Genomic DNA, 11,623 nt, shown 5'->3' with positions numbered 1-11,623 from the left:
GTCTTGGAATGGGTGAAACGTTAATAGATAAAGGTGTCTCTGAACATGTGCAGAGATCCCTTTCTCTGGTACTGAGTAGATGAAACCTGTTGTCCCATAGAAAGGGCTAAAGAGAAGAACCCTCTCAATTGTTGAATTAAGCTTTTTGCAGTGAGTGGCTGAATTCTTAGCAAAGGATTTCAGTACTCTGGGATATAGAAGCAAGCGACACTCTCCGATGTGTCTGTGTCTGGTGCAACATTCTGTTGCAGTTCAGCAACCCAGACCCCACCCTCCACCCTGACACACAAACACACATGCACAAAACAGGCCACTACCTCTTTAAAATATTGCAGGCACAGACGGTGCAGTGTGCTGGACCATGTGATAGCTTGAAAGGCGGTTAGAAGCTGCAGGAGAGGAGACTTGGGGATGAGAGCTGTCTGCCTGCCTGCATCAGAGTTAAGAATACACTGCAGTGAATCAAGTGCTCCTTCTAACCGGGGGAATAAAAGTTCATGCCATAGGGAGAGCAGGGCAGGTTTCATTCATCTGCAGGATGCCAGGAGCCATGGGGATCTGAGGGAGCCATCCGAGAGCAGAATGGTACCTACGCTCCCACAGCCTGCTTGCCCTGGGTGTGAAGTGTTCACTTGGAGGAGGAAACAGTAACACACACTGGAATCTGTGTAGGAGAAAGTGAGTCTGAATCTTGTACTTCCTTGCTGGTTTGGGTCTCTCTGACCACATTGTGCAGGGTTATTTCTGTTATGCATTTATTTAAGTGGTGGGGATTTAATCTAGAGGCAGGGAAATGTTCAAGAGCAGCAGAGGGTGGCATACCATTTGAAGGGGAAATCACGGTGAGGAAGGACTGCCTTTGTTACAGAAATCAGGTCTAAGCATGACAAATATTTGCCTGGAACCTGCTATACATTTTGGATTCGGGGGTGGGTAGTTCGGAGAGAGTAAGAAATTCCAGGAGGAGAGAAAAGTGAGATTAAAGGGGAGGGAAGGGGCTGGAGATAGTCAGAGGTCAGGAAAATGTATGGATATAGAGAGCAGGACGTTATTTCCCAAGTAAGCTTCTCCTCTCTGCTCCACAGAGATTTCACATGCCACTGTCCCTTGAAATGCTACCTATCTTGTTCTTTCCAAATGAAATCTATTTTCTCCCGAAAAAATCAAAATAGAAAGGTGTAAAAGAGAGAGAGAGAGAGAGAGAGAGAGAGAGAGAGAGAGAGAGAGAGAGAGAGAGAGAGTATTGTGGCATTTTAGAGACAAACTGCTTTATTATTATTATTATTATTATTATTATTATTATTATTATTATTATTGCTGCTGCTGCTGCTGCTGCTGCTGCTTGAGCTTTTGCTAGGCTTTGTATACAAGTAATTGTTTCTCTGGAACAATGGGAATGACTTGCTGCATTTGTAGCACTATAGACCTGATCCAGGACTGATAGCTTTGTAACTGTAAAAGCATAATGAGAGAAGGAGCAGTGGAAGCATGGATTGTCTCCCAGCAGGAAGAAAAAGCACAGTTCCAAAAGTACTCTGGATATATATGTGTGTGGTGGGAAGGGTGTTATTTTTCATGCTGCTATCCAACAGGAACCCTTGACTGTCGCACCAAAGCATGCAAACACCTATCACAAGATTGCTTGTCACACCTCTGAGGGCTTCTTTGTGTGAAGGTTTTTTTCTGGGGACAGGTTGAAGTACCATAGGAACATGCTAACCCAGTTTAATAGGAGACCATGATGGGGCTCCAAAACTGAACTTATGTACTTTGCACCAGTACCCATTTGTCTGCACAATAAATCTGCAGTTGCTTCCCATCTGTAGCGTGCAATTTGCATGTCTTCCCTCAATATAGCACTCATATTGTAGAGGTGTCACCTTTTCCAAGCATTCATGCCTTTTGAGTGAAACATTGTGTAGCTGGGGACAGGTGGTAAATCCCTTGGATTGTGCTTTAGTTGCTGCTGTGGTTGAAGTGTGGAATGTAGTTGCACAAGTCCACCTATTGAATATTTGTCTGTGAAGTAATTACTGCAAGTACACCTCCACCCAATTCTTGACTCTTTTGTGAATCTCTGATTCTGTTATGTAGATAGGATAGGCTGTCCCATTTCTCCAACTTCTGTCTGGAAGTGCACATCTTACTAAATTTTTAAGTTTTAAGGGGTATTATTATTATTATTATTATTATTATTATTATTATTATCTTTCTATACTGTATTTGCATAAGGATGTCGTGACGCTGTAGTTCACATGGCTGCCAACAGATGGTGCTGTGAGTTCCAGAGTTACAAGAGATCAGCACCGCTACTGGAAGCCTTTCTCTTTCCCAGTGGCCACCATCACCAGGTGTGACACAAAGCAGAGAAAGCCTTTCTCCTCTTTGTCCCACTGCTGCCACTTCCACTACTGATGAGGAGAAAAGCTTCCTTCTCGGCTGCCACCAAGCACAAGAAAGAAGCCTTATTTCAAAATCCAGGCTTCTTTCTCAGGCAATGAAGTCTAAGGAGAAGGGGTGATTGGGTGGGGTGGAGTGGGGCTGGCTAGTGAGGTGAAATAAAGCAAGCAGCCCCTAGTTAAAGAAATTTATAGGTTGCTTCACAGCATAAAGCCATCAAAAGGTGTACAAGATAAAATCAGAATAAAACACAGCAATAGAAGCTCTAAAAACAATAAAATCAATGCAACAAACTTGCAAAACAATAAAACCATCACTACAAACTCCCAAAACAGCAAAAACATTTTTCAGTGAGCCCCTAAACATCATGATACAAGGTGCCTATCTGATTTCAGCTAGCAGTTGACTCCAGAGAGCTGGAACTACAACACTAAAAGCCCACTTTCTAGTACAAGGCAGGCATATGGTATTCTCGGCAACACACTGCCTGAGAAACACAATTGCCAGGTAGGGATATATTTGGTGAGGAAAACCTCAGTCGGTGCCCAGTAGTATATTGGCAGCCAGTGGAGCTCCTTCAGCAGATAAGTTATATGGCGTGAATGGTGTGCCTCAGTCAACCTAGCTGCATGGCCAGGATACTGCAGTATAGTTCTGCAGAGGTTACTTGCAGAAGCGTCTCCTGTTGGCTACAGCACATCTCTTGCAAGTTTGCTGGGGTGATACAAAAAGATATTCCCACAAAGAAAGAGGAAGTGGTCACAGCTAAGTGGTAGAGCACATGCTTTGCATGCACAGGTTCCTGGGTTCAATCCTTGGCATCTGCAGTTGAAAAAAGGAACCAGGTAGCTGGTGATGTGATAGGCTCTTCTCTTCCCAAGACTTTGGAGAGCTATAATCCAGCAGAATAGGTCTTATTATGCTAGATCAGGTGTGAGGAACCTTAGGCCCTCCAGATGTTGCTGAACTGCTACTTCCATCATCCTTGGTAATTGGCCATGATTGCTGGGTCTGGTGGGAATTGTGGTTCAGCAGCACCCAGAGGCCCCAAAATTCCCCACCCCTGTGCTAGCTGAACAATATTCTGACCTGCATTTCAAAAAAAGAGGTGATTATTGGCTCCGCCTGATGCCTCCTAGAGAGAGAGAAAAAATGAATGCATTAGGAGGACGTTTGGGAAGTGCTGTTTAAAGTATACCTCATACAATGTAATGGTACAAGCCTATATTACTAGAGGGAGAAGCAGGCAGGCAGGCAGACACATAATAAACTTGCTGTGCTGAAGAAAAGGAAGGCTTGTTCAACAATATAGCTGTCCTGCATTAGTGGCAAATGCAAAATGATGCTTTACATTGTTATTGAATGGTAATTGATTGGCTTGTTGTTCGTGCTGAGTCCCAAGCACTTGGAACGAAGTCCCATTGATTTTAGTGAGACTGACTTACTTCCCAATGTAACTGAGATATAACAGCTCAGGGGCTGAATCATGCTAAATATCTTTTCTGGGGCAGGGGAGCTTGCGAAGCCCAGCAGCCACACACTTAAGAGCAGAACGTCTGGAGCCATGGGAGCACTTCTCATAGCTTCCCACAGCAAGTAGGTTAGCATTGAAAAGAATGCAGAGAAACAACAGGGTGTTCCAAATCCATTAATCCACCACCACCTTAATAATATCGGCCTAAATCTGTCCTAAATTTCATGGTCAGTGTAATATGCCGGTTTATGAGGCTCCCCTGGTGGTAACCCATGGAGGAGCCTTTTTGGTGTTGGCTCCACATCTGTGGAATGGGTTCCTTATTGAAGTGCATCCTGCCCCAGCCTTACATTCTTTTAATTGCAAGGTAAAAAACAGAACACTATTTTTGGTCCAGCTTTAAGAGGCTGCTGGGCTAAGTCGTTTCAGCGATGCAATTAATTATGTTATTTATCATAATTATTTCCATGTTTCTTTTTATTGTGCATTATGTTTTTTTTATCCTACCTTGTTTTTGTAAACCGCTCTGTGACCATTTTTGGTGAAGGGCGGTATAGAAATCTCCTAATAAAATAAATAGAGCAATAAATAAAACAGCAAGAAAACAGGGATTTCAAGACTGTAAGGAAGACCCTGCAGGATCAGAACAAAGGCCTGTCCCAGGAAAGGTGAACCAGCAGACTTCCAGATGTTGTTGTACTACAACTCCCATCCAACTGCAACATCTGGTTCTCCATCTTTGGCCAGTCTAGTCCAGCATCCTGTTTTCTTCCTTGACCAACCAGGTGCATATGGGATGCCCGCAGGCAGGACAATAAGGTGCTCCTGCTGTTTCCCAGCAACTAGTATTCAGAGGAATGCTGTCCCTGATTCTGGCGTTAATAATCAGCCATCTTTACTAATAGCTATGGAATGTGATTTACCAGGAAGAGAGGTTTCTAGAAAATGTGGGACAAACAGGGATTGTCCCTGATAAATTGGGACACTTGGAGCATTTGCAAATTATCAGTATAGCTTTAGTTACATAAAGACAAAATCCTCCTCTCTGGTATTTTCTTGTTAACCACGAAACCAGCATATAAAAGACACCCCCAGTGACTGCAATCCTGGGTGTTTTTTTTGGGGGGGGGGAATACTTTGGAAGTTTGCCAAAGCCTGATAATCTTGTAGACACAATGGAATCTATTTTTATTTAAACAAGAATCTTGCAACTAGGCATGTGTGGACAAGGGTGACCACTTCTCTTAGGAACTTTCGTACGGCTATTCTTCTGCAGCCACGTGACCAATCAGCAGCATTCAGAGATGCTCTCTTAATGCTGCTTAAAATCTACCTGGCTGCTGAACTGGAGAGATGGGGACCAGAGGTGGCAAACAGTGAAATCCTAAATCTCTCATTGCAGTAGCCAATATGGGCAGAAGGGCAGGTTCTCTGTACAGCAGACACACTCAGATCACACAGCCCTTTAGTGTGAAGTTCCTGGTGGTGACCAGGCTATAAGAAGGATGGCAAATTTGAGTTGGAAATAGTTGGAGCACAGACAGTGGTATGGGAAGAACAAGGGAGCATCATCTGCCAGCATTGGGAAATCATTTGAGGAGTTTTGCAGTGTTTGCGAAGGAAAATGTGGCATGCAAGGAAATCTGTAAACTTACTGAAGTATAGAGCCAACTCCTATTTTAAAAGTTGGTAATGCTTGATCGTGAGGTTATTTTGGATGCCTCTAATTTGGATATATTTTTGTATGGTTTCAATCGCTGTTAGCTGCCCTGGGTTCCAGGAGGATGAAAGCAATACCTAAGCGAATAAATGCAAAATTTAAAGATGTTTGGGTTTTGAATACTTTGGTGGCCTCGTCTATCTTTAAAACACGACCCCTTTGATCCTTTCAGGCAACATAAGGGTTCTCAGAGCACCATGCCACATCACATCTCGGGCTTCCAGGCTGCCTACATCACCATCGAGGTGCTGATCGCCCTTGTCTCCATACCTGGGAATATCCTGGTGATCTGGGCCGTCAAAGTGAACCAGGCCCTGCGGGATGCCACCTTCTACTTCATCGTCTCCCTGGCAGTTGCAGATGTAGCTGTGGGAGCCCTTGTCATCCCGCTTGCCATCATCATCAACATTGGACCACAGATACATTTTTACAGCTGCCTGATGGTGGCATGTCCTGTGCTCATCCTCACTGAGAGCTCCATCCTGGCACTGCTGGCCATTGCTGTGGATCGCTACCTCAGAGTCAAGATTCCGATGCGGTAAGAGACACCCAACCATGCCGGAGGGAGAAAATATTGCCAGAGGCGGAGTTAGATTTCTTTTGGGAGGGGGTGTGTCATATAGAAGGTCATGTTGCACAGGGAGAAATCTGTGCTTCTTCTGTGGAGTCTGGTGGCTTTGTCAGGATTCTCAAAATCTCAAGGGCTTTTTCGTTTCTTTTTTGCTTCTTTTCCTTGGACCTGGTCTACTGAGGCATTTGCCAGTGATGCTGATGCCATACCTTGCCTTGCCTGCCATCATTTGGGACCCTCGGTGGAGCGTCCACCTTGCTCTGACACGTGAGAATGTGTACACGGCAGCAATGATGATGTTGTAATGGTTTGTGGACTAAGTAAGTGCAAGGAGGCCCTGCTTAGTTGTTCCTTAGCCTGTGCCAAGAGATAAAAGGGATCTAAGCAACGTAACAGGTTGTATTCATTTAAATTATACAGCATACTGTACCTGCTGGGGGAGGGCGATGAAGGATGCGGGAGAAGATTGACTCAGTTCACTTTTAAATGTGAACTGACCTATTTCACAGCTTCTGAAACAATATGCAAACTCAAACAGCTGTCCTTGGAAATTCACGCTTCTCAAAATTTTGCAGTTCCAACCAAACAATGTTTGCAAAAATGCATTTACCAAAGTGTGCATTAAAATACACATATTCATGAAAATAACATACAAAATGCATTATATTTGGGGAAACTGTTTTGCAAAAATGAATACAGAAATGTGTACATACATTAGGGTGAATTTGGGGGGGGGGAAATTGCTGGTGAATTTTCATGAGGACTTTAAAAGAAAAATCACAAACTGAGGTGGAAATGTGGGAAACTGAGCTTAAGACTGGAAAACTGAAAAACTGAAACTGATTGATTCACTCATCCCTAAAATGGGCTGAAGTTACTCATGTCTCTTAATTTGATGGGTCTGTTCTGAATAGAACTGACATCGGACACAACCCTAAGTAAGTACCCCATGGGTAAGAAGTTGTCTACCCCATATTGCAGTCATTAATGATTACTCAACTTGACACAATGTGGGAGTTCCACCAGCATGTATAGGACTGAGCTCCAGGATCTTTCTGGAGGCTGGTCCATGAGGGCAAATGGGAAACCACATCAACCTCAACCTGCCCTCAGCTGCCTGTCTTCCTACTTACAACCAGTCCATGCAGTGCCGCTACCTGTCAGCTTCCTCCCCCTTAGTCTCCGTGTTGCCCTTGTGGATTCAGCAGAGATGGGGTCAGGACTTGAATTAGTTGGCTCTGTCTGTCATTGGTTCTGACTCCACCTATGGTTGGTCTCCCTGCCTGCTGCCCGGCCATCCCTGGAGGGCACCACCAGCCCCATTGCATTCTACATCACATGTCTTTAAATATATATCCTCTATTTCAGATCCTCAGGCTTTGTGTGCTGTTGTTTTTGTAGCCAGAACAGCTATTGGGGAGGATAGGGAGAGACTAGCCCCCATGAGAAGCCCCCTTTGCACTTCTCACAGAGAGCCCAGGTTTGAGCATGAATATTTTAAATGGCTCTTCGCTAGTTGTGCAGCATGCTACATGTTTGAGAGTAAATAATATAATTATCTTCACTTATGTACACGTTAATAACTATTTGTGCTGACTGTGTACTTAACTTATTACTAGCTTAGCCACTTTCCTTGGGGCTGGCAGAGGGCCCACTCCACATATACTTAAAGGTCACATCATCCCAATATGCCTGACTGAAGGCCTGAGCAGGCTGGAATTTGGGGCATTGTTTTCTGTGGCAGCAGAATTGCTGACTGCCACGTCTCAGCCAGGTAACTGCACAGAACAAGCATGTGGAGCTGTTGGCTGTGCTGTGTTTCCACCCACACAGTTAGCGCAATATGCTCTAGCACCAGATCTCAAAATAGGACTGATTTATTATTTTTTTAAGCATTTGGCTTGCAACTCAGCCACATAAGGGATCCTGGCTCACCCCCTTCATGTGGCTGAGAGTAAGGAAACCTTCCAGCTTGTGAAAGGGTAAGTCTAGCTGAGACAATTTGGCTAGCAGGAATGTGAAAGCAGCCTGGTCTCAATGAGCAAGAACTAATCCACTAGCAGAGATGGGGCTGGTGCAAGACACTTTGCTGCCTGAGACAAAGGACCAGATCCATTGTCCCCACTTCCACATACAGAGGATTGCTGTCTCACCTGAATTTCACTTATGTACTGCTGACAAGACAACGTCTTTCACCTGAAGGCAGTCACATTTTTTTTTAGTCAAGGAGTGTAGGGCAAGCCATATGCCAGACACAGCTCTATCCTTCCACACCTTGCTGCCTCTCTTGGTTCCCCAGCATTTGCCACCCAAAGCCTCTGTTTAATGGTAGAGCTGGTCTTGTCCATAGCATTGTTGTACTCGTGTCTCAAGGTATCTGAGCTGCTCGGTGAAAGAGTCCAATCCAGAAGGGGCCCTGCATGGATGTTCCTTTGAAACAGAAGAAATGCCCATTGATCCAAATTAAGTATCAGTCTCTTTTCTACCCAGCTGATCACATCAAGGCAAAGGCTGTTTATTTACTACTTATTTCTTAATTAGAAATGTTAGTGTGCCATCCTTCCTCCAAGGAACTCAGGCAATCTGCAAGGGTTTCCTTCCCCATTTTATCTGCACAACAACACAGTGTGGCAGGTTTGACTGAGAAATGATGTCTGGCCCAAGTTCATCCAAGGAGCTTCATTGGTGAGTGGTGATTTCAACCTGGATCTCCTGGGCTTCCTCTGGCAGTGGCTCATGCTCAGTTGCCTAGAAATCTTTTCCGTGAATAATTTGGGGCACATGTTGTGCTGTGAAATGTTCTTGAATGTCTCCCTTTTCATTTCAGTATAGTTTGTAGTATGCAGGAGAAGCCAAAATTGTATGGAGCAATGTTAGAGAGCCAGTGTGGTGTAGTGGTTAAGAGCGGTGGACTCGTAATCTGGTGAACCGGGTTTGTGTCTCCGCTCCTCCACATGCAGCTGCTGGGTGACCTTGGGCTAGTCACACTTCTCTGAAGTCTCTCAGCCCCACTCACCTCACAGAGTGTTTGTTGTGGGGGAGGAAGGGAAAGGAGAATGTTAGCCGCTTTGAGACTCCTTTGGGTAGTGATAAAGTGGGATATCAAATCCAAACTCTTCTTCTTCTTCTTCTTCTTCTTCTTCTTCTTCTTCTTCTTCTTCTTCTTCTTCTTCTTCTCTTGAGCGCTATGAATGTATGAACATTGAAGAGGAACAAACAAACTGTGGGTGGTCTCCGTAGTTCTGACAGGCAATGCTGATCTCCTCCATTAAAACCATCCCATTCCTCCCTCAACACTTCTCCAGGCTTCAAAATTGGGGCCACATTCACACAAAACCTTTAAAGTGCTGTGGCACCAACTTTAACCAGGTCCCAGTCATAGCTTCCCCCAAAGAGTACTGGGAGCTGAAGTTTGTTGAGCTGAAAGTTGCTAGGGATTGTTAGTTAAACCACTCTGAGATTTGTAGATTTGTGAGATGAATAGGGGCCTCCCAATAACTGCAAACCACAGCTCCTGTAATTCTTTGGAGAGAAGCCATGACTGGCTAAAGTGGTATTATCGCACTTTAAAGGTATGTTGTGAACGTGGCTTAAAGTTGCCTATCATCAGTTGGCACCAGGACAGTAGACAAAGCAGGCATATGGCTCACCTGTCCACAGCCTTCCCCACTATGATGAAATGTGCTGCATTTCTTTTTAAATTATAGTAATAATTCCTAAATTTCTATCTACACATGTAAATTAGCACAGGCAGGTTCATGCAAAACAGTACCCTCTTTTAGTCCTCTTTTTTGGACAATGTATTTCCTATTTGTGGTATTGCGTTTGTGGGCCCCCCTTAAGGATGGTGCACATTTGTATGAACCAGTGATAAAGTGCATTCAGGAGAGCTATTTGTCTTCTGGTCCCTTTGCTGTGCTTTTGCATTAGTAGCAACAAAATAATTTAACAGTTCAGCTGGTAGCCATATGAGGAATATTCTCCATGGCCAGTAGGAAGACAGCCAGTGGTGTAGAAGCATTGCATAGAGACATTCATTCCCGTTCTCTCCTTGTTCTAAGCAAATAACTCTCTCAAATATCTCTGTTGGCTTCAGACTGATTCAACACTTTTGCATTGTTCTTGGATTATAAATAGAATTGTTAGCTTAAGTGCAAGGCTGAGTTGCACTGTATAGTACATGTAGAAGTGCTTGTAGCTCATTGGTAGAGCATATACCTTGCATATAGAAAGCCCCAGATTCAACCCCCAGAATCTTCAGGTAGAGCTGGGAAAGAACACTCTCTGAAACTTTGGAGGGGCACTGTCAGTCAGTGTAGATAACAAAATAGAAAATTCTTTCCAGTAGCACCTTAGAGACCAACTGAGTTTGTTCTTGGTATGAGCTTTCGTGTGCATGCACACGAAAGCTCATACCAAGAACAAACTCAGTTGGTCTCTAAGGTGCTACTGGAAAGAATTTTTTATTTTGTTTCGACTATGGCAGACCAGCACGGCTACCCACCTGTAACTAGTGTAGATAACAGTGAGCTAGAGACTAATGATCGTCTGACTTGGGATAAGGCAGCTTTCTATGTTTTTGACACATTTAGAACTCTCCCTCCCTCCCTCCTCCCCCCCTCTCTCAGCAACCTCTCAATCTTTTTGCAGTAAGAAATATCCTCTTGATTAGGACCCCCTACTCCAGGGGTCAGCAAACTTTTTCAGCAGGGGGCAGTCCACTGTCCCTCAGACCTGGGGGGGGGGGGGGTGGACTCTATTTTGGAAAAAAAATGAACGAATTCCTATGCCCCACAAATAACCCAGAGATGCATTTTAAATAAAAGCACACATTCTACTCATGTAAAAACACCAGGCAGGCCCCACAAATAACCCAGAGATGCATTTTAAATAAAAGGACACATTTTACTCATGTAAAAACACGCTGATTCCCGGACCATCAGCGGGCCACATTTAGAAGGTGATTGGGCCGCATCCGGCCCCCAGACCTTAGTTTGGGACGCCTGCCCTACTCTGTACTGACCTTTTTGTAGCTGGGGTGTTGGCTCCCAAAAGTACAGCTGCTCCCAAAATGATAAGAGTTTGGCATGGAGCAAAGCTGGCTCAAGGAGGAAGAGTAGCTGTACTATAGGAATCTACCTGTAAAACAGTAAATTCTGCGTTGGGGATTCCTGCTGGAAATAAAAAAATTCTGAGATTAATAGACTCCCAAACATAAACTCCCAAATGCAGGTGAGGATACAGCCATACAGATGCATGCAGAGTTTTAAAAACTGTATCGTCAGTGTGTCTCTGCAGTAGACTGGCGGAGGTTGTTTGGAGGGAATGGGCAGAGGTGGGCTCCCTGAACCAGGACCCCACAGAAATGGCTGCAAGGTGAGAGAGGGCATGTAGGGAATACTGCAAACACACTGTCTCCTTGCCCATAGGCTGATGGCAGGGTCCAAACAGATAAATG

The 11,623-nt window shown here is 44.5% G+C and overlaps 1 protein-coding gene across 1 annotated transcript in view; it reads left to right on the top strand.

Moving 5' to 3' along the window:
* The first annotated feature begins 334 nt into the window (after positions 1-334).
* Positions 335-11,623, top strand: part of LOC117048818 (adenosine receptor A1-like) — a 62,787-nt gene continuing 51,498 nt past the window's right edge. Inside the window, exons 1-2 of the mRNA XM_033153133.1 lie at positions 335-678; positions 5,767-6,132. Coding sequence (XP_033009024.1) covers positions 5,792-6,132 — 341 coding nt within the window. The 5' untranslated portion in view covers positions 335-678; positions 5,767-5,791. The remainder of the gene's footprint in view (positions 679-5,766; positions 6,133-11,623) is intronic.

The sequence above is a fragment of the Lacerta agilis genome, chromosome 6 (genome assembly GCF_009819535.1).
Source record: "Lacerta agilis isolate rLacAgi1 chromosome 6, rLacAgi1.pri, whole genome shotgun sequence".
In the NCBI taxonomy this organism is placed as follows: domain Eukaryota; kingdom Metazoa; phylum Chordata; class Lepidosauria; order Squamata; family Lacertidae; genus Lacerta; species Lacerta agilis.
Note: the sequence above shows the minus strand (reverse complement) of the source record. Positions and strands in the feature narration are given on the sequence as shown.